The sequence below is a fragment of the Epinephelus moara genome, chromosome 3 (genome assembly GCF_006386435.1).
Source record: "Epinephelus moara isolate mb chromosome 3, YSFRI_EMoa_1.0, whole genome shotgun sequence".
In the NCBI taxonomy this organism is placed as follows: domain Eukaryota; kingdom Metazoa; phylum Chordata; class Actinopteri; order Perciformes; family Serranidae; genus Epinephelus; species Epinephelus moara.
This window is the reverse complement of record NC_065508.1, coordinates 16,081,963-16,104,043: the sequence shown is the minus strand read 5'-3', so window position 1 is coordinate 16,104,043 and position 22,081 is coordinate 16,081,963. Positions and strand designations below refer to the sequence as shown.

General features: G+C 39.7%; 3 protein-coding genes across 6 annotated transcripts in view; all 3 read right to left on the bottom strand.

The window, feature by feature from the left end:
- Positions 1-373: 373 nt before the first annotated feature.
- cct8 (chaperonin containing TCP1, subunit 8 (theta)) lies at positions 374-9,362 on the bottom strand. Of its 3 annotated transcripts, none has more exons than XM_050040667.1 (16): positions 9,202-9,362; positions 8,542-8,632; positions 8,338-8,417; positions 8,098-8,247; positions 7,556-7,736; positions 7,372-7,433; positions 7,139-7,276; positions 4,934-5,112; positions 4,650-4,716; positions 4,468-4,555; positions 4,251-4,366; positions 4,053-4,124; positions 3,745-3,909; positions 3,485-3,604; positions 1,538-1,669; positions 374-663 (listed from the first exon to the last, which is right to left on the bottom strand). In XM_050040667.1, the coding sequence occupies exons 1-15, from the start codon at positions 9,259-9,261 to the stop codon at positions 1,562-1,564; spliced, it is 1,677 nt and encodes a 558-aa protein (XP_049896624.1). In that variant the 5' UTR covers positions 9,262-9,362; the 3' UTR covers positions 374-663; positions 1,538-1,561. The 3 variants fall into 3 exon arrangements, with proteins under 3 accessions (XP_049896624.1, XP_049896625.1, XP_049896626.1); XM_050040668.1 differs by having other exon boundaries at positions 1,542-1,669; XM_050040669.1 differs by lacking the exon at positions 1,538-1,669 and having other exon boundaries at positions 9,202-9,361.
- A 2,053-nt stretch (positions 9,363-11,415) lies between these two features.
- LOC126388256 (uncharacterized) lies at positions 11,416-17,168 on the bottom strand. Of its 2 annotated transcripts, XM_050041272.1 has the most exons (6): positions 17,028-17,168; positions 15,689-16,003; positions 15,175-15,482; positions 14,916-15,011; positions 14,227-14,265; positions 12,357-12,494 (listed from the first exon to the last, which is right to left on the bottom strand). In XM_050041272.1, exons 2-5 carry the CDS (start codon positions 15,995-15,997, stop codon positions 14,235-14,237), a joined length of 744 nt encoding a protein of 247 aa, XP_049897229.1. In that variant the 5' UTR covers positions 15,998-16,003; positions 17,028-17,168; the 3' UTR covers positions 12,357-12,494; positions 14,227-14,234. The 2 variants fall into 2 exon arrangements, with proteins under 2 accessions (XP_049897228.1, XP_049897229.1); XM_050041271.1 differs by lacking the exon at positions 14,227-14,265 and having other exon boundaries at positions 11,416-12,494.
- A 2,534-nt stretch (positions 17,169-19,702) lies between these two features.
- The window catches only part of tmigd1 (transmembrane and immunoglobulin domain containing 1), an 11,563-nt gene continuing 9,184 nt past the window's right edge, over positions 19,703-22,081 (bottom strand). The window contains exons 5-7 of the mRNA XM_050036930.1: positions 20,769-21,053; positions 20,500-20,603; positions 19,703-20,408 (exon numbers count right to left, since the gene is read on the bottom strand). Of these exons, the coding sequence (XP_049892887.1) occupies positions 20,391-20,408; positions 20,500-20,603; positions 20,769-21,053 (407 nt within the window). The 3' untranslated portion in view covers positions 19,703-20,390. The remainder of the gene's footprint in view (positions 20,409-20,499; positions 20,604-20,768; positions 21,054-22,081) is intronic.

The window sequence follows — 22,081 nt, the reverse complement described above, 5'->3', positions numbered from 1 at the left end:
AGACCTCTCCATTCAATTCTTCATTTCACTTGTTCTAAAAATAAACCAGGGCATGCATAATTTCTGCTGCCTCAACATGATGTTAAGAGCAAACCCACAGGGCATCACCAAAGGTAAATTCATGCGTGATTATGGCAGCTCAGCATGGTGCTGATTTATGAGCTCCCTGGGATGGTGCAGCTTTACAGATAAAAATGTACAGCACTGGGCGGTACAGGCACCAAGACCAACCATTTCCCCTCATTGAATGATCATAAAAATAAAATCAAGGCAGGAAATCAATCTCTTGAAGACAAATTCCTAAACGGATAAATCAACGACACAATGTGGCTGAGTGTCACAATCGAGTAAAAACAGACTCCAAACAAAAACATGACAGCCCAAGTGCCTTTTATTTGGGTCTAAGAACACAAAGAGCAAACAGTGCCATCCATACATTTAACTTTCACATATCTGTTAACCAATGCGTGGTCATTTCTACAAAATAAACCAAACTGTTGAGCTTTAAATAAACAAGTAGAAAAGGGTTTTTTTGTCAATCCATGTGGGAGCTTTCAGGGTTAAAGGGGCATCAGCTGGAGGGCATCAGATTCAGTCATCCTCATCAAAGTCCTTCCTGCCCTGGGGAGGTTTGGGTCCCCCTGCTGGTTTGGCCATGATGATCTGAAATGAGAAGGGACAGCAGTCGGTCAGTTGTTTCTGGATGGAAATTAAAAAAACTGAGATCCACGCAGCAGGCTCGGGCTCGGAGGTTCAACTATGATACAAAGGCGTACCTGTTAGACAGTAATTAGCATTAGTGAAATGTTTGTCACAGCGCAAACACATAGAAATAATCAAACTGAGGCCAAAATTCTTGCTAAATCTTGTGTGCTCATGTAATGATTTTAGCTTATATATTTTAAAGTAAAAGAGGAGATTTAAATCCCTACAGATGCCAAGAGGGGCTATGAAATATTCATGAGCTCATATGGCAACATGCATGCTGTAAGAGAAACTGTGCTACAGTGGAACAATGCAGTTAATGCCTTTAAAACTGAAGATGGAGTAAATAATCTCAGACTCTGCTGGTAACTGAATAAAGGGCTGTGATCTAGAGGCTCCAGCTGTGTCTGGTGAAGACAAAAGGCTTCACAGTGATTGGAGGAGCCCCGGAGCCTCGCATCTCATCTTCTTTACACGATCCATTTCTATTAAACTACATTACATGCAACATTTTCAAATTCTATACTTGCCTGACAACGTCCACTGCAATGAAAAGAGTTCATGAGTGCATGCAGCATGCTATCAAACCATACTGTATCTATTGTGTGACTCAAAGTGATTTAGTCTGCTGTCAGTGACACACTTGGTATTATCAAAAACACAAGAGAAGTGGCTGAATGCTGCAGCTGTACATTCCTCTGCATATAATTCTGTACCACACCTAGTGTTAGTAGTGGCAGGCAAAAAACCACACACATATCAAAACTTCAGTGTCCCGTGAGCGAGTGAGTACATCCGTGTGAGCCAAACACACACACATTCCAGGACCTACTGACGGAGGGTGTGTGTGCGCCCTCTAATGGTGAGTGTCAAACTTTTCAGGCGCTTCCTCCCAATCGTCCTTGTCCCAGTGGCCTCTCTGCTTGGGAGCTACAGGTCCCCCTGCAGCCTTAGCCATGATGATCTGCATCGCACATATATACACACACTGACATCAACTACCTGGAGACTACAACACTGACCTCTCCAAAAACACTTCACCTGCTGAATGTAAGAGCATCGTGAGCTTTGTAAGCTCCTCTGGCAGGAGGCTGGGGTCCATCAGAGCCAACGCCTCATGCCACAAATACTGTTTCTTCTTGACTGCATTTAGCCTCATTAACAAGGCCTGGGACCGCAGTGACACGGGTTCTTAAACTATCTATATATGTTACATTAACACCCATCTTGGACTATAATCTTTGCACACTGCACACATTTGTTTGCTTAGTATTTTTGCTTAATATTTTTGCACATCCTGCACAAACTGTACAGCTTATTCTGAATCAGCTACACTGCACATATTTGTTGTGTTATAGTGCATTTTAAAACTATCTTTGCATTTTTTATTGCACACTTTTCCACTCGATATATAAGTCCTTAAGTGTTACAGTACTTTGCCTTAATTTTATTCCTCTTAGTATGTTAATTCTATGTTTAATGTATGCACTAAAAACCAAAGGAAATTCCTTGTAAGTATTGTCAATAAATCCTTTTCTGATTCTGAGCTTGATATCAAATTATAAACAACAAGAAAATACAATTTTAAAGAAAAAAAAATGCTTTGCGTGTACATAAACCAGGTAGGGAAAATGTAAAGCTGAATCCTTTGTTAAGAAACACAAATAAATACATACGATTCTTGAATGCAAAGGCACACACCTGCTTCTGCTCAACTCCACAGATAAAGATACGGCTTTGTTTAACAATTCAGATCCTAATGGTTAAAACCTCCCAAAGTAAATCAAAATCCTTATGATATTAGATTCAGTCATTAAATACAAAAACATTTACAAATGCTCCTAACCATAATTACTGTCTGCAGTATGGTTGAAAGGATGAGGGAATATTGTATATTTTTGTTATTTTCAACGCGAGAAGACCACAAACACAAACGGTAGCTGCCCGCTTCACTGCTGCGAAAAGTTTAAGAGGTAAAATTATATGAGCCAGTAATAGGTTATGGTTATTTTTCCATTTCTCCAAGAGTTTTTATTCCATTTAACTCCAGAGAAAGCCTACAATGAAAAGAAATTGATCGATTTCAAGTCGGCAGCAGCACGCTGTAATTAAAATGTAATGAGCCAGAGAGGCCAACACATATTTTTGTTTGCTTTTTTAATCTGAGAATATATATACCTAAAGCTGAATTTTGGTGTTAATGTGTTGCCCCAATTAACATATGTTTGTGTCAAAATAGCTTTATTTCTGCAATTGAGTCTATTGAGGGGACATAATTTATTTGGAATATAGTTTATAAAGCAAAAGTAGCCTACTTTTAAAATAACAAATATCATGAATCTATATGCCTTCATACTGTGATGAGTTTTTAACCTCAATAAATGGATTTCTTCTATTTGTCAGGGACACTGAAAACCTCTAGGACATGTGGACCAGCAACATAAACCCTGCTGCAGTGTTGTCCAAAAACTATCAAAAACACATTAATATAGTTGCACTGGGTGACATGTTTCTTGACCATTTTCACTGTAGTTTACTTTCAATCAATCCCACATAGTCCAGCTTACTGCTGTCATACATAATAATACAAATACAGTAGATTTGTATTCATCTGTGGCTGAAAAATGATTGCTAAAAACTACAGTACCCAACTGTTTAAGACAACAGTTCTAGAAGAACATTTAGGCATTAACTGCAAGTTGCACATAAAATATTTCCTTCTTTGTGGCTGCTTTTGATCATCTGTGTGTCGTGAGTATTTGTGAGGTCTTGTACACACCTGGTCAACTCTCAGTACTGTGATGGCAGCGTTGGTAGCCAGTTTGACGCCCCAGTATTTGACCAGGTAAGGCTCCAGGATGCCGGCTTCAAGCATGTCTTTGATGGCGGGGCCCTCTCCCTAAAGACAGCATCACATCCACATCATCAGTCATCCGAAGCAAACACAGAAACATGTAGCACAACACATCCAAAAATAAATTAATTTTTGTACTTGCACACATTTTTGAAGTTAAGTAGCCACAAACTAAATGTACACACCTCGATGTCGAAGCCCATGTTTTTGTTTCCCCCGTGATGCGCAGAGTACAGTTTGGAGATGAGCTCGCTTCCCTTCACACCGGAGTTCTCAGCCAGCGCTCGTGGCAAAGCCTCGAAGGCTTCAGCGAACTTCTTAATGGCATACTGCTCCAGTCCCGGGCAGGACTACAGAGAGGGAAAAAAAAACAGAGGTTATGTTTCTCCAATTTATCTGCCAATGATTCAGTAAAGACAATATGGCAAAACCAAGACGAGAGGCATTAGTCTGAACCTGCTGCACTTCAGCGTATGCACTAAAATCAATGTACCTCTCCATATGAGGTGATCTGTCTGGCCAACTCAATCTCAGTGGCTCCTGCTCCAGGTACCAGTCGCTTGTCCTAGAGACGGTGAATGACACAGAAACTGTAACCATTGTGCAGGCCAGGCAGTAAGTAGAAAAATGAAAGGGTTCAGCTCGTGCTGAACTTGCAAAAATCCTACAGTGGTTTACTGTGTTGACTTACCCTGACCAGAACCTTGAAGGTGTTGACTCCGTCATCTACAGCCCTCTCAATGTCATCCATCAGGTTGTCAGTGGAGCCTCTGATCACCACCGTTGAGATGGTACAGTCCTCTTTCTCTGTTTGAAATAAACAATGAGTTGAGCTTAAAACTCACATGGTGCAAAGATTCGGTTTAAAATGAAGGTGCACAAGGCTGGAGCAAAGACCGATGATTTACCGTGTTTGAAGACCACCACCTGAGTGTCCCCCACCTCTGTCAGGTACACGCTGTCGCAGTGACCCATCTCCTCTGGAGTTGGGGCCGTCTAAGAAAGCAGAAAAGCAGCATTATACATGATGTAATGGTGTGATTTATTATGCTTCATACAGCTGATCTGAACAAAACAGGAAGGCACTCACCATCCGGGGCAGCGCTACAGCTCCCACGGTCTTACATAACCTCCTGAGGTCCCACTTGGAGTTAAGCCTGGTGGGGAAAGGAGAAAGATTTAGGGAAAGCACACTCTGACAAAGTGTATGCTAACATAAAGACTTAGCAATACCACTACATTACAACAGACACCTCTCATCTGCCCCCATGTACATTTTATGGAAGACATTTTCATGAAAGGAGAAAACTCTTCTGTCCTATTAGGCTCTGTTCACTTGATGATCTGGATTACCAGAGGTCACCTGAGTCTTACCTGACCACCATGAGCTTGTACTTGTTGGCGTAGTGCAGCGCCATATCAGCCACTTTCCCCCCAGTCACCACCACGTTGGCACCGGCCTCCTTGATGGCCTTCACCTGAGCCTCCATCATATCCTCCTCTCCTTTACTGAAGTCCATGAGCTCCTGTGCATTATTGATCAGCACTGTACCCTACGAGACGAGTAAGACCAGGGTTAGCAACAAGATCAGAACCTTCATGGGGTGATAGGGACTTTACAAACCCATGACAACAGGCCTTATTCACAGAGGACACTTTAAGGGCCCTGACACACTAAGCTGATAGTAAGCCATCAGTCAATGCTGGGCTGTAGGTGAGTGTCTGACACCTTAGTCTTTGTGGTACGCCCCACACCCTTGACACTAGACAGCAAATAAGACAGCAAATTAAATCACTTTGATTGGCAGTTCAGCTTCAGTTTTTGAATGACGATTACAGACTACCTCTGCCTGTAGGTGTGGAGTGTAATTTCTTCTCACACAGGTGCAAAACATACATGCTAGGTGGGGTTAGCTGTAGTCTTTGTGGTGCATTCAAATGCAGCTTTCTGGCCGAAACACAGGCGACAGGACGTGACGCAACAGTCTCTGTCACCACTAGTTATTTGATGTGGTTTTGGTGTGTCTGGGCCTTGTCTTACCATTGAAGGAAAAGTATTTATTAGGGCCGTAACGGTACATGTATTTGTGTCGAACGGTTCGGTACGCGACTTTCGGTTCGGCACGACCCTGTATCGAATTATTGGGCGCAGGATATTATTTTATTTTGTTTTGTTTTATTTTAATTCCATCCTAGTTCCCCGACGGACATAATTGAGTGATGGACCGAGTCCCGTAAATCTCCGCTTTCACTCTGTGCAGCGCATTCTCGCATTTTGACAACGTGGCAAGTGAGCCTGACGAACCTGAAGACCCACCCGCAAACCTTAAGTCCTCCGTTCGGGAACACTTTGGTTTCAGGGTAAAATACTAAGATGGAAATAAACAAGTGGACAAGACAAAAGCAGTGTGCCGACACTGCAGAACAGCGGTCAGGTATGTACTTGGAATCACGTCTAACATGCTAATGCATCTAAAGCGACACCACCCGAGTTTGAACGTTAACCGGCACGACTAGAAAAAGCAATCTGGTGCAAACTACGATATCGTCGTTGTTTAAAAAGAAAGAGCGTTTCCCTGACCATCGCGCTAAAGAAATAATCAACGCCATTGGAGTTGAGTAAAATTGTTTAAGCTGCACTTTAGATATCAGCATGTTTTGTTTACTGCACTATAACAAAGTGGGAAAACTAAGTAAGTTCCTAGTAAAACTGAATCTGAGCAGGTTTTAAAGCTGACCAGCTGCACTATACTTTTTATTTTAATTGAGTAAAACTGTTTAAGCAGAAATGTATATTTATATTTTTCATTCAAAAAATGTGTTAAAAAAACAGCAGGATTTTATTTTTCACTTTTATATTTCTATTTTCATTCAAACAATGTGAAAAAGCAGGATTTTATATATATTTGTTTCATTCAAAAATTGTGTAAAAAGAGTTAACTGCTGTGGTGGTATGTTTTAATAAGGTTACCAATAAGTAAAAGATATTTAATAGTTGTCTATTTTTTTCATTACTGTACCGAAAAAAAACGAACCGTGACTTGTGTACCGAGGTACGTACCGAACCGTGATTTTTGTGTACCGTTACACCCCTAGTATTTATGATGTATAAATGATGGTTATGTTTTTATCAAATGTCCTAATAAGTCATGACAGTGGGAAAGTGAGCCAGTATGCCTGACACCGGGTCCCTGATACTGAGGCTGCTAAATGGCATTCAGCAATAATTAATTTCTTATTTTTCTATTGTGAAATTTGGCTGCCAAAATATCTTCTGGGAAAAAGGTCTGTAACATTGTGACCTGAGTTCTGTTACAACTCAAGCATGTAGATAGCAAAGAAAAACACTTGCAGACGAATCATATTTTAATCATTATTTTCTTAATCCTAAAATGTAGCTTATAAATGCAGTCTTAGTAATAAACACTCATGACCAATTACTTATTTTAGGCCAAATGTGAAATGTCACAGGTAAAGAGACAGAAGTATGTTGGAGTATAAAATTTAAGTTTAATTAATTTTAGTTCTTGCATGTCAGATTTCTCTAAAGCATCAAAGAGAGACTAAAGTATCTGTTACCTTGGTCTCTGTCACCATGCAGTCAAAGGGGCAGGAGAAGACAGCGATCTTGGCGTCTTTAACTGATGTGACGTCTCCCTCTGCTTCCTTCTTAAAAACCATGCCATGTAGCACGGAGGATGCCGTCACTCCACAGCCCTGAAAAAAAAATAAAATAAAAACCCACAACATGAACTTAGAGGCACACACACATGCGCAAATACACAATGCAGTCAGTGGATGATGATGCTTACCAAAATCTTGCATACTCTGACGTTGTCGACACTGAAATTGCCAGACTCTGGGAAGATGGACACTGAAGCACAAACAGTACAGAAAGCAAGGTCAGAGAAACACAAAATTTAACGCTACCATCAAGCGAATTGTTTTTGACAGCTGACCGTATGTTTGGTTAGAAAGTCTGGATTGCTGACTCACCACAGGCCTGTGCAATGAGGTTGGCGAGGAAGTCTTCGTTGCCGTACTGTTTACTCATGACTGCTGTGCGAATGAGAGCTGTTGCCTCTTTGATGTCATGGAGGTTCTCGGCAGAGGAACATACGCAGTCTGACATGAGCTCCAGAGTCTTTTTACATGCTTTCTCGTAGCCTTCAATCACCTGTGGCAAAGAGGAGAGGGGACACTGAGTAAATACAGCAAACTATTTCTTTGGGGTGCAAAAATTCATGTTTTTCTTGACCGTTATGTCAATATAAGCTCTGAAAAGCATATAAAAGCATCAGCCTGATATTCATTTATTGCAAATATTTAGCTGATTTGCATTTGGACAATTGTGTTTTTTTTCTAGGAGTGTGACATTACTGTGTGAGACTCAAATACCAACAAGAAAATAAACAGTCTTTTCTCTAATAAACAAATAAAAACAGCTTTCCTCAGAAGACAAGTAGAGGTTACAACGTGGGTAAAGGAAAAAGTCAATACGAGCACTACACAGCACAACTTGCACGATGACGGTTTACCTCTGACACTGACAGGCCCATCCTGAGCAGCTCCTCCGCCAGCTCCAGCAGAGCTCCAGCAAACACCAGCACGAAGTTTGTCCCGTCTCCTACCTCCTGTTCTTGCATGTGGGATGCCATCACCACCATTTTGGCTGCTGGATGCTGCACCTGTAAAACAAATGATTCACAGTTAGAGCTGAATTCCCCTCATATATAAATCATCCCTGTGTGTTGCAGGAGACTGTTAGATTTCCTCACCTGAAGCTCTCTGAGAATCGTTGCGGCGTCATTGGTGACAAACAACTTCTCCAAGTGGTTGATGACCATTTTGTTCATACCTGAAAAACAACAGTGTCATAGTTTAGCCATCGCTGATTTTGTTGTCTTGCTAATGTGAGTTTAACAAGTGAAAGCTTAGACTAAGATGTAATATAAATGTATGTTACTGAGGAGAGAACTTACCATTTGGCCCGTAGGCGGAGCGTGTGGTCTGAGAAAGTTCCTTACATGCTCTGATGTTACGGAAGACTGCCTCTTCAAGCCCTGAATAGTGCTGCAACAGAAAACACAACAACTCAACTGCTGTGCCTTTACAAGAGAGGTGCATTTAATGTCGTAAGTTCACATATCAGACAAATGGGTATTGGCACCCTGCATGATGACTCATTAAAAACAAATAGTATCAAAACACCTTAATTACTCAATCAGTATTATCTCTGGAGTATGAGCTGGTATCAACATGAGCGGAAAATAAGCCACACCACAGATTTAAGATGAGCTAACGGGATGCATCAGCATCTCTGGCACACCCTAGGGCTGACAGTTAGCTAAAAGCTAACAAAGTGTGACTGCTGTCTGACAGTCACTTATTATAGCAGCTATAACACTGCAAATGTATACATAACATATTAAATTGTTTGAGAGGACAGTGAAAACACGCAGTCATGCCCATCCCATCAGCCCCGACTGCAGCGGCTCTGTCCGGCCTGGCTTCCTTCTAGAAGTCTCCCACATGACTGTGAATGAGCGTGCTAACTCAGGGGCTAACGCTAGCTAGCATGCTACTTCACAACCACACACTCAAAGCTACTAAAGTACGCCAAAATACAGATTCATCCTCACCTTGGCGCCATCTTTTAACATTTGGGCAAAGCCCGGAGCTTTGGGGACGTGGAGAGCCATTTTGGGATGTTTAGCAGCCCCGGTATCTTGGAGAAGGAAGCCGCGGCGTGGACTCAGATCTGGGTACAAAGCCGGAGAGACAGAGGAGGAGCGATTACAGCGAGGCGTGGGGCTAAGGACGGATAACAACAAGGGACAACCTGAGCGATTCTCGTTTCGCCTGCTTTAGCCTTGACCCACCACTGGAGGGAGCTGTTGCCCGTATGGGTTACACAAGTCCTTAAAAGGTCTGAAAATGTCTGAAAGTCAGTGTTACAACAATAAGGCCTTAAAAGTCATTAAATTTGAGTTTGTGAGGTCTTAACTGCTACAAACATTTGATCTAATTTCATATATACATCTTTTAATTAATTTCTATAAAAAATAAGTCAAGCTTTTTTATGTTAAAGTCCACATTTCTAATGTTACAAACCTTTAAAAACTACAATACTGTCATTTTACTTCATACTTGCACTTACCTGTTGGCAAAATGTAGATCAGCTTAAGTCACTCTTAAACCATATTCCTACATAACACCTACCTCTGCACAAGACCACATAGGCTATACATTACTTACCTGCAATGCTTACATGCGATGCTTAGATAAGTAAAACATGATTTGTCCAATAATCTTTTGTAAAATTGGTTAAAATGTGTCTTGAAAAGGTCTTTAAAACATTAAATTTAACTGTCTGATACCTGTCGACACCCTGTTAAAGGGCTATATAAAAACTAAACCTCAGAAATGTTACACTCAGGTCATTTTTATACTTATGATCATTTATTTACTTGTAAAAGAACTACAACATCCATGTAAAAATATGCTGAAATGCACTTAACAAAAGTAAAAGTACACAAGACATTTCTTTAAGTACTTATAAAAGTATCAAAAGTAAAACTACTAATTTTGTGAAATGGACCCAGTCTGTGTTTGATTATAAATGCAATATCACTAGATTGTTATTGAGGCATTAAAATGTAAGCGGAATTTTAATTTTGAAGTTACTCACTGTGAAGCATAGGTGTAGTGGAGGGTATTCACAGGTATACGGGGTATAACCACCTCTTTTTCTGGCTGTTTACAATAAACCCATCTATCAGCCAAAAAGCCACTGGAATATAAAAGAGAGTATACCCACTTCCTCCTCAGTAACCGAACTATCTACCTAGTAATACACCCACTGCATCAACTACCACTACACCACTGGAGTTCAGTAGTGGTCGACCTCATATTTTGCTAATGCCCATGTATTCAGCCTTTTAGAAAGTGAGTGAGCCGTCTAAAATCAAGGATACAGGGGTTTAATACTGCTGTTTGTCTCTGTTTGTGTAGTGATATCCACCTCTACCACTGCTGTGAATCTATTTTCACACTTTAATCTTTAGCAGTGCATCATATTTTATAAGCTGTTCATGTACTTTTTTTTATATGGTATGCATAAATCTGAAATGGCAAATTTGTAGTGAAGTAAAAAATCAAATGGAACCACTTGAGAAAAGCAGTAGTTCAAATTTGTCATACAGTGCCAGGGAAAATATCCCACTGCACTACTTAACAATAATCAGTATGTAGTAGTACTGTGTAAGCAATGATATTGATCTTATATCACATACAGATAACATTTTTGAAGTTATTGGTCAGTATAAAATTATGTTTATCCAAAGTATGTGGGAAAAATATAACAACTGCACAAACTAGGGATACAAAACAGCAAAGAGCCTTTATAATCACATCCTATAACATTATCTCACCCATTCCTAAATCTACATTTTACTCATATTTGTATGATTCTGTAAAATATTGCAGTGGCATAAAAAGTAGATTGTTTCTAATGTCACGCTTCAAAGTACTTCAATTTCCAAATTCTATAAAATGTTGAAGTTCTTTTGTAAACCATGTTGAATCTTCTCAAAGTTGAATGGCTGACTTATAACTTTCACCACTGATTCAGATGTGCAGATGATCTGGTCCTAGCAGTGTAAGTAATATGAACATACATACTGAGTATCACTGACAATAAAAATGCCTTCCACATCATTTAATTTGAGACATTAAAGCAAGACCAGCATTAATATATAAATAGTAAGGTTATATTTGGGGTTACAAATAGTCCAAGTTACAATTACCACATGTTGCAATAATAATGCAATAACAAAAATGATTAGGCGTTGTGGTTGTTGGAAGCTTACAGGCTTTATTGTGACACTTTCTTTCACATTTAGGCACAACAGCGGTCCTTATTTCTCACTGCTGCAGAAAAGAAGGTACCAATACATAGAGATGGCAGACAGGGGAAAAGTGTTTTGCTTCATTTGAGGTTGCTGATAACCTACTGGATATGGCTTTATAACATTATCATTGTTAACATTAGGAAATGAGTCATTACATATTCCCTCTCATCACATTATCAAAGTATTTATGTGTATAGTGTTCATACATGAATCATCCACAGGTCACTAAAAGTGCCAACCTCTACCTCAAGGACAGATATGAAAAAAGATCCCACTTGTATACTGCTTAACTATGTATATAAAAAATTCCCCTTTCATAGAAAATACACTTAACAATTTGGCATAATCAAACAACTTTTAAAAAAAAGGAATAACAAATGTTAGTAACATTATTGCATACATACTGTATAAAGTAGAGGGAAATGCTTCTCCCCTTCGTCACTAAATTTAGTGTTAGGTCTCCCGATACAATTTTGGTCTCGTGCAATGTTTCTTTTAAAGTAAACTTCAGAAACTAGCAGAAGAGTGAGAATACAAACTACAACATTAGTATCTTGACATGTAACTAAGACATTTGGTTGTAGCAGCTAGGACAGGTGCACACACCACAATACAGAAATCCCTTTGGTAGCTACAATGAGGATATCTTACCCACAACCAGCTAACCTGAGACGTGTAAACACACAAGAAGAACTTGAATGTTGCCAACTACACACAACGTAGATAAAAAAGAAGACAAGCTGCCGTATAATAATAGTCTCCCAGTATCGTCATGACAACACTACATATAACAGCGATACCTCAATAATGATAAATGTAAAACATGTTTACAAAAAGGTCCTGCGTTTTACACACACACACACGTAGCTCAGTTGGGTTTGCGAATAGTGTTCACAGCTGTGTGGGCCCAACCTCCCACTGTGTTTGAGAGGTTTGAGGCTCGGCGTGTGAGGTTTGAGCGACTCAGTTTACCGCTGGGGTCCAACTTTCGCATCACCGCTCCTCCAGAGCGTGCCCTCGTACTGCAGAGAAGAATAAAAAAGAGTGAGTTGTGAAGTGTTGGCAGCTATTGACTCAGTTTTAAGACTTAAAATAACGGTTTTTCATATTTACTGAACGGTCACCATAACAAGTTGTACATGAGACAGATAATATGTGGGGAAAAAACCAAACATGTTCCTCTGCCTTCTCATATAGTGCTTATAATGGCATCACCACTTGTGAACAAAAAACAATCAGAGCTGAGGAGTCTCTATTGCAGCTGTCAATCATGTCATTATCTGCTTGTGAACAGCGCGGATCAAATATGAATCAAGATTCTGTTACTTCATTGGCTATTTCTCACCTCAAATGTTTTCAGAATCACTTTTTAGTGCACTGCCCACCAGCCGGAGCAAACTTTTTTTTATTTTACAACTAAACATTACACTACAGCCCTGTTTCCACCAAACAGTTTGATACGCTTTTTCCCCCGTTTCCACTGTGAAAAGTTGTGGATGGTAGAAATGAAACTGTTCTGTACCGTCCCCATTTTTGGTCCCCCCTCTGTTGGGGTACCTAGCACACAGATCTGGTACTAAAAGGTGGAGCTGTGAACACTGCAGTCTGTTGGTCATTAGCAGACGCTCACTCTGCTCAGGTGGAGTTGTGGCTGGATTTGAGGCTCATGTAATCACTGTTCATACCATGGAGTTTTACATATATTAGTAAACTGTAACTATAAAATGAAAGGATGTTTTGCTGCCTCTTGCAGCAGCTGTAGTCGGAGGAAACGCTAGGGACTAGGTACCATGTCTGAAGGGTTACTTCTGGTTCCAAAGGTACCATACCAAAAGTGTTGGGTGGAAACGGGGTTTAAAATATATTTCTGCAAACATTTCAGGCAATGCAGTAACAGAACACTAAACCATATTTGATCAATGCTGCCTGCAGTGACTGACATGACTAACAGCTGCAGTAGAGACCTCTCAGCTTTGATTGATTGTTTCCCAACAGCCAAAATGTCATTAGAAGCAGCAGGACAAGAGCACATTTTTTTTCACAGATTATCTGACACGTGTAATACTGTGTGTGAGCTTTTAGTGACAATTTAAGCAAATATGACAGTTATTTTCATAAAAGTTACCAACGACATCTTTAAGACTGCATCCAATAAGAAATAGAAAATAGGACCAAATGCATCATCAATTTACTTCTCTCCTCTTTACGAGTGCATCATTTTTTAAAATACATTCCTTTGTTTGTTACTTTTAATGTTATAAGGACTGTGAGCTGCAATTTGTGTATGAAAAGGGGCTATATTGTTATTACTCCTAAAAATGAATGCCATTGATGACCTATCAGGAAATGTTGAGATGTTTCAGTACATCTAGAAACCAGATTTTAAGACTTTTAAAGCCGTGCTTCACTAGTGTTATTCAATCATCACCTTGAATTTGGATAACATTAAGTCACATTTTTAATTGCAGGCACTGTGGTCAGTAGGAGAAAGGGTGTCAGAGCTAATAGGGTGACAGAAAATGAGTCAATGTGTAAAGGAAAGAGTAGTGAAGGAGGAAGGAAGTGTAAATCTGATAGAGAGGAAGAGCATTCTTTATTTAGACAAGGCAAGTTATTCATCAGTTATAGAAGAGCAGCTTTTCATACATGCATCGACACCAGGCTAGCCCTGCCATGCGCTTTTGTGTCACAAAATTAGGTCAGAGCACGTCTCCACAGCTAAGCTGGTTTTAGAAGCATAACTTTTTTATTTACCTTCTTCCCTACTCCGCAATTAGGGAATAGTTGAACTGCCTGCAGTCGGAGGAAAACAAACTTGTGTTTAAATTTCCATAAGAGGAGACGCTTATACAGTGAGGAGGAAAGCTGCTGTCTGTCTGCATGTACAGACACAGTCACTGTCCGTGTGTCCTTCTGTTTCTTCACAGAGCATCTCATTATTTACGGGCCAATCCAGACCACGATTCAGCATTTTGAAAGTCAACACAGGAAGTGATGTAAATATACTCCAAGGTCTCTCAAGCGCATTTTTGTCATTTCATCTGGCTCCAATTCCCACACCCATACTCTCTCCCCCTGCTGACGCCCCCTAACTCCCTCCTCATCCGAATACCAGAAGAAACACGGACCCAGTTTCAAACTGCCCGGGAAGAATGTGTGTGGGGGGAGGGGAAGTAAGTCTGGGGACCCACAAGCTGTGCAGGGATTCTTTGGGTGGGAGGGTGAAGAGAACGGTCTTCTCTATGCAGGATATGTATTAATAATCCTGGACCGATAGCTTCCACTAGTACACACAACACTCTCATTCACCTACAGCACACCATGCTTTCATTCATAGAGAAATACAGTATTTTAACCACCTTCTGCTCACTATTACTCATAAAAACAGGCAAAACTTCTGACTAAAAGTTAAATGAAAGAAGATGAAGATGAGGATGCTTTACCTTTCGTCTCTGCCAATCAAGTCATCAAAGGCTCTGGACAGGTATTTGAGTTTCCTGAGCCCACTGGACACTGACTCCAAATCTTGGTCAAACTTTCTGTTACAGCAGAGAAACAAACACTCAGAGCAGAGAAAATAACAGCAACGAATATAGCAAACAAAAAACAGCAGGACCAACTAACAAAGCCACAGATACATCAGCTGTATCATGACTGCAACTGCATAGGTAGTTATGAAGCTCTGAATAACAGAAGACTCACTGCCTCTGGTTCTGTGTGTTCGGGGAGGCAAAGGGACTCCGTAATGCAGCCATGCGGACCAGCTGTCGCCTGCCTCCACCTGTTTTCACTCCTCGTACGCTGGCCTCGGGAGTCTTTCTGCCTCTGGAGCCTGGGGTACGTCCAGGTGTGGCTGTTGATCTGGGGGTGCGTCTGGGTGTTGTAGCTCGGCGAGGTGTACGTCTTGGGGTACGGGAAGTTGATGCACCAGCTTCTTCCCCATCACATATCCGACCCGGGGTTTCTACCAAACACTCTTCACGTGAAAAGTCTCTGTTCCTCTGCAGCCTCTGGGTAAGGGAGAAAAGGAGAGATGATAGGGAGGATACAAATTAGCACATAAGTGGCTTGATTATCATACATTTACATCCCAAACTGAATTAACAAGGGTTCTAAATGTAGGGTTTTTTGACTGACTTACATGACATCAAAAGTAAAAAGACAGCAACTTGAGATTAAGGCCTCTTCACACACAAAGTCAGCTGGAAACCCTCACCTGATACACTTCAGTGATGGAGTTCCGAGCACTGCGTGTAAGTTTACGGACTGGGTTGGGCTTTGGCTGCTCCTTCATGGTTTCCCAAGTTGGATTCTCTGGGAGAGAGTTGGTCTGGACTGCACGCAGCGGGAGCCGCTTGCGCAAAGACATGCGCAGAGAATTGAGTGAAGATGAAGAGCGAAGCTTGCGGAAACGGTCGGGGGCTTCTGGGGAGCTCTCGGCCCCATCGGACTCATCCAGGACTGTGTGTGCCCGCCAGACTCCCACCACAGCTTTACCAACTCCATCCATCACTGAAGATGCCATGCTTACCTGCAGGAGGGGAGTGGAGGGTTAACAGAGCAGCTGAGGCTGTATTATGATAGGATAAACATTTTTAATAGCAGATTGCAAAGCAGATGTTTCAAGTGCTTTATAATGTTACATGTTTAAAGTAAATAAATAACTCCACATCTCGTGCAAACTTTCTGGTGCAGTAGATAGGATGGCTGCAACTCTTTTAATAATGTATGAAGCAAAAATGTTTCAGCTTTTCAAGTGTAAGGGTTTACAGTTTTTCTCTTTTTAACATAGTTGTAAATTGAATGAGTTTTGGACTATTGGTTGGAGCAAACAACCTATTTAAAAACATAATCTTTAGCTCTGATAAATTATGATGGAGCATTTATGAATAACTAGATTAATAAAGAGAGATACCTCCAATACAGGACATAATTCAAATAAAAGAAGCTTATTAAAGGCCACTTAGAGCAACAAAAAAATGATATATTTCCAGATGTTAAGACTGAGATAATCAAGTTTAACTTTCACAATCTTGGGCTAATTTAAGTGTAACTGGTGCTTTGAGAAATGACTGCACAATTATGTGTTACTGACCAAAAATGTGAAAAATGTTGATGAACAAAGGAGGGTAAATGACCCGTAACAACCCGCACAACAAGGCAGCAGTTAATCGTGTTAGTGAAAGTTTGGTGGCCATTGTTTGATCAGGATTTCTAGCTTTGCACACTGACCTTAACGTTAACGTTATGGCTCCATTAAAAAACACAGAGGAGTAAATAGCAGTGATTTAGCACTTAAGCGTCAAATGGGAAGTTACAAGTTTCACACTCGTAACAATTAACCGTAGTATTAGCATCATTAGCAATAACAGGGCGGTGATTATCATTCACAGACAACAATAAGAGGGCTGTGCTCGCACCGGCTGCTTATCTGCAAAAACGTTAGCTAACTTTAATACCTCCGTTGTTACGCTAACGGTAAATAACGTCCACGTTACACACCTCACATTAATACCAGCTGTTTATCCAGCTGTTGTACCGAGTCGCTTTCTTACCTGAAAGTTTCAGTTGTGTGTGAGTCGTCTGCTTCAGCTGCCTGCTGCTGCTGTTGTTTCTTTCTTCCACTGTTTGAATTTGGCGGTGGACCGCAGACCGCACGGCACAAACACAGTACCACGCCCTGTACGCATGCGACCCCCCCAAGTGACGTAATACGTTACGTCTTGACGTAAGATTAAATTGACGCATTGGAAATATTATTGAAAATAAATATTAACAGACCCTGAAAACAAAATGGCTCCTTCTCAAATGAAGACCAAATAACTGCTTTGTATTAACTATAATTTGTATTTTTATTTTATTTATTTAAGTTTTTTCCTTATTGTGTCTGACATCTTTTTTTATTCCTTTTCTGTTTGTTTCTTTACACGGTTTCATGGCCATTTACTTTAATAATATGATGGACCTGCCTATAGCTGTAATTCCAAATTGTTCAATAAAGTTTACAAAAATTATTAATTTAATTTAAAAATGCAATTAAAAATTAAAAATTAAAAAAATGTTTTTAATTATTTTATTTTGAAGGCACTAAAATAAATCAATAATAATAGCCATGAAAGCCATGTTCAATAAAATTTATAAAAAATATTAATTGACTTTAAAAATCAATTCTTTTTTTTTTTTTTTTTTTTTTTAAGTTTTCAATCACTTGGATCAATCCAAAAATGTAAAGGGTCACAAAGAAAATCAACAATTGGTTCAAAATTGAGATGAAACAATACTAGCAAAAATAAATAAATAAAATAAAATAAGATAAAATTAATAATCAGAAAGCCATGTTCAATAAAGTTTATAAAAAATATTAATTAAATCTAAAAATTCAATTCAAAATGAAAAAAAGTTTTCAATCATTTTACTTTGAAGGCCAACAATTGGTTCAAAACAGAGATGAGACAATATTAGCAAAAAAAGAAAAAAAGAAATCAAATAAATAAATACCATAAATAAATAAATGAATAAAATAATAATATTCAGTCAAGTCTATTACCATCTACCATTCCTTGACCTGTTTTCAGTTTCTGTGTATCCCTGTTTCCTTTTTCTTTCTTTTTGTATAACTATATATGAGCACTACAGGTAAAATTAATTGTAATTAATCATAAGATTGTAGTGTTAGACAAGTAAACTGATATTCATAATTGTTTGCAGATTTATTGGATACATTTCTGGAATAAAACTGAGAAAAAAAAATCCCTGCAGATTATCTTCATTATGATCATCATGTCGCAACCTTTCTGAAATATCTGTCCAACATACTTTGCCTTTTTATTTTGCAGTACACTGTACTACAGTATACAAGCTAATGTAGATTAAACTCAGACAAGTGAAATTCATATGTACACTGAGTAGCAGTTCTTTCAGCTACAATCAAATGCAATCCCATACAACAGTCCAGCAATAAAGCTTATCTTTGTGAGGTTTATGATGTTCAGATTTTAATGACTTGGCCTGAGATATTGATTTGTTACCAAACTTACCAGGTGGCTGATGAAACCTGGAAGGCTTTTGCGTCAGCTAGTGTTGCTGCTGTATTGCAGTACTGTTTCTAATATTTTGTCTACCCCATTTAGATACATAAGGAGGACAGAAAGTGATTAACACATCTCAATTTAACAAAGTTAAGCCTACATATCATGCAACAGATATTTATCTGATATATAATGATATGGGGGAAATGAAATATAGATAAAAAGTTTCATTGGAATTACCTGGTTAAGAGTTAAATTAAATAAATACCTGATGATAAATACTCAGTTTGTTCTGCTGCATTGTGCAGCCTATTGACACAGACAGACAAGAAGAGCAGGTCACTACATTTGCTATTTGTCATATAACATGGGTTTTTTCTCTTCCTCATTTTAATACTTCAGTCTGTGTCTTTATTTGCACATTTACACAAAGCTGTCATTATCATGGATAGGAGGTGCTTTAAAGCAAAGTGACCAGCAGATGTCACTACAGACCTGCATGTGAAACACATTCAAGCACCCAAGCTTCAAGATCTTTGTCATTATCACATATTTTGTTTTAGTCTGTTGTGATTTAATGAAGGCATTAAAAAAGCCCAGGTCTCCACTTTTAGTCTGTTTTTTCTTTTAAAACAATTTGTGATGAAGCTGTTTGGCGAAAGGAGTTTTACACATGTCAGTTTGCAAGTTAACCAGAGCTCTGAGCAACATTCAGATTCTTATTTTGGCATGAAATGAACACGTGAGACTTCTGAGAGTTAATTAGTCCTCACATTATTAATAATTTACTGACTTTTGGAGAAAATCATAGCCAACTTAAAAGCCTCACACAGGAAGGGATCAAATTCTTGACTACAGATTCGAAGCTGTGGGCATAGCAGCTTCTTGCACAATAAAAGCCTCCACTCAAGCCTGTCCTCATACTGCATATTTGATAACAACTTTACTGTACACACTTGTGCATTCTTGTCAAATGTGCTGCCATCCTTGTTTGGTATTGCACTGTTTTATGTGAACCTGTTAAATGTTTCTTTATTGGTAAGAACACAAGGATCTCGACCTTGACCCTTATGTCTTCATATACCCCTTCCCTTTGTGTCATTAAGAGTAAATGTATAACGTGATTTTAACAAGCCGTGATTGTATTGTTGAGTCAGGAGTTAAAGTTCAGCGCAAATCTGGAAACTAGAGACCAACATGTTGAGGAACATAAGCACTTTAATTGTAAGATACTGACAAGAAACAGGCAGTGCTGAGTCACTCTATGAAACGTAACAAGTTCAAGGATGATCTTTACAGATCGTCCTGCCATAATCAACAGGTAATACAGTGGATGGCATGCTACATTTCGTCAGATTTTAAAGGACATTTGGGGAAAAATGTTTCTTTGCTTTGTTGCTGAGAATTAGATGAGAAGACTTGCTAGGAACAATAGAAATAGCAACCCTAGATCAGTCAAAGGGTGAAAGAAATCCACCCATCAGCACCTCTAAAGCTCACTTTTTATTATGTTATATCTTTTTTGTTTAATCCGTACAAAAACCTGCCCAGAGAGGTATTACTGTGGAATAACCTTTAGACAATGCCCGGCTGGTGCTAGCAGTTTCCCATTGATTCCAGTATTTGTGCTAAGCTAAGCAGTCCCGCTGGTGGCTGTACTGTGGCTCCATATTTAACAGACATATAGAGCAGTGGTATTGGTCTTCAGACTCTCAGTGTGAAAGCAAATAAGCTATTTTAGAGATCTAAACTATTTATCAAAATGTCAACATTCTTAAAAAAACAACAGGCAAACATGATCAGATTGGTAAATGGGTAATCACGGTCTCATGCACACAAAACAGAGTTTCCAAATGTCTTCATGGCATTTGTTGAAGTAGAGAAGACCAGTTATTTCGAGCACAAGCACTGTAAAAAGACAAACAAAGCATTAGCAGGTTCAGTTTGTAGCGAGTCTAGGTCAGTCTTTGTGTTGTATGACGTGTGTTTTGTGTGTTACCTTTGCGATTTTGTTCCACCGTGAAGCTACAGCAAGAATTGCAGTAAGACCCACCACCACCAACCCTGCTATCATGGGGAACAGTGGGAACTTCATGGGCTTTGCTACAGATGAGGAGGAAGAAAATGATCATCCCACTTTTTCTATGTCTTCATCTTCATATCACTGACTCACTTGTCATCTTCAATGTGCCGATTACACAAGAGCAATACCATATTAAATAATCAACAGTGAGATGTGGCCTAAGCAGGATCGAGGTGTGAACTGACCTATCACCGTGACATGAAATAACTTGTGCCCTACATAGCCGGGAGCCTCTGCTGTGCACTTATATGTGCCTTCATGCAAGCTTCTCTCCACGCTGTTGGCGGTTAGCCGGCTTATATAGCCGTCATTGGTCAGCGAAAAGCCACCTGCAAATAGATCCACTTTGCTTCCATTTAGTGTCCAAGACACGGATGAGACAGATGGATTGGCCTTGATGTCACACTGCAGGACCATCACAGCTTCTTCTTCTACTGTGACTTCCTCTGACCCAGAGAGCTGTGGGTGATCTGAGGAGGAACGTCACAGACAAAATGTTTTAATGGCATGTTAACCTATTAGCCAGCCGTTTCAGTTATATGTCCACATGAAAGACAATGTCAGTCTTTTGGTTGGTCCACCACTTAGGTCCAGACTGAAACACCTTATAAACTATTAGATTACCAAAAAAAAAATCTACAGAAAGTCATGGTTTCCAGAAGATGTATTCTAATAACCCCCCCCCCCCCCGTCAATCAATACCTTCATTGTCATTACACAGCTGTGCAACAAAATTAGGTGTCTCTGGTGGTACAGAAGTTTCAACACACGCATCCAAACACATGCAGCATTTTAGATAATGTAGGTATTTAGACTCTATTTTTTACTTCCTCAATTTGTTATTGTCGCTGTTGAGCCTGCAGCCACACGACAGTGGCTCTGTGATGCTCTACAAACATCAAAATGCTCACAATGACAATGCAAACATAAGTGGGTAAAGTACCACATCTTACCCACTTATGTTTGCATTGTCATCATCATTGTTGAGCGTGTTAGCTCACCTGAGGAAAAGTCAAAGGATCACTAATGTTAGTGTGATTCATCCTCTGAGGACTATGAATATCTGTACAAACTTTTCAAGGCAGTCCATCTAGTAGTTGTTGAGATATAATTATAGATATAGCTAATGGTCCATCAAATCAAATCTGGTGTGTGTGCATGTGAGTGTGAGTGTCTGTGATCCCTTGTGTTGTGGATATGATCCTGCAGTGGTCAATGATTATGTGATAGCACCATCAGTGCTCAGGTCAGAGGTTAAACTCCCAGCGGAGCAATCCATTCTAACAATAATGGAAGATTTGTGACTGATCACACACTGTGATTACATGAGCTGCAGTGCTCAGACCTTATCATATCATCCTATTTATATTTTAGTGGAATGAAGAGGACTCATTGTGCTATTACGCATTCATCACTGTGCTGCAAATCTAACAATTGACAGAATTATATATTACTTTGGACCAACCAAAGTGGTGGGACACACACATGAGACAGACTG

Bases quoted from the DNA above. Each gene is read 5' to 3' on its own strand.
- cct8 (XM_050040667.1), bottom strand. From the start codon at position 9,261: ATGGCTCTCCACGTCCCCAAAGCTCCGGGCTTTGCCCAAATGTTAAAA. The intron at 8,248-8,337 runs GTGAGGAAATCT...TTTGTTTTACAG, and splicing joins CGATTCTCAGAGAGCTTCAG to GTGCAGCATCCAGCAGCCAA. The intron at 4,717-4,933 runs GTAAGACTCAGG...TTTCCCCACCAG, and splicing joins TACAAGCTCATGGTGGTCAG to GCTTAACTCCAAGTGGGACC.
- LOC126388256 (XM_050041271.1), bottom strand. From the start codon at position 15,997: ATGGCATCTTCAGTGATGGATGGAGTTGGTAAAGCTGTGGTGGGAGTC. The intron at 15,012-15,174 runs GTGAGTCTTCTG...CTGCTGTAACAG, and splicing joins AACACACAGAACCAGAGGCA to AAAGTTTGACCAAGATTTGG. The intron at 12,495-14,915 runs GTAAAGCATCCT...TCTTCTCTGCAG, and splicing joins TTGATTGGCAGAGACGAAAG to TACGAGGGCACGCTCTGGAG.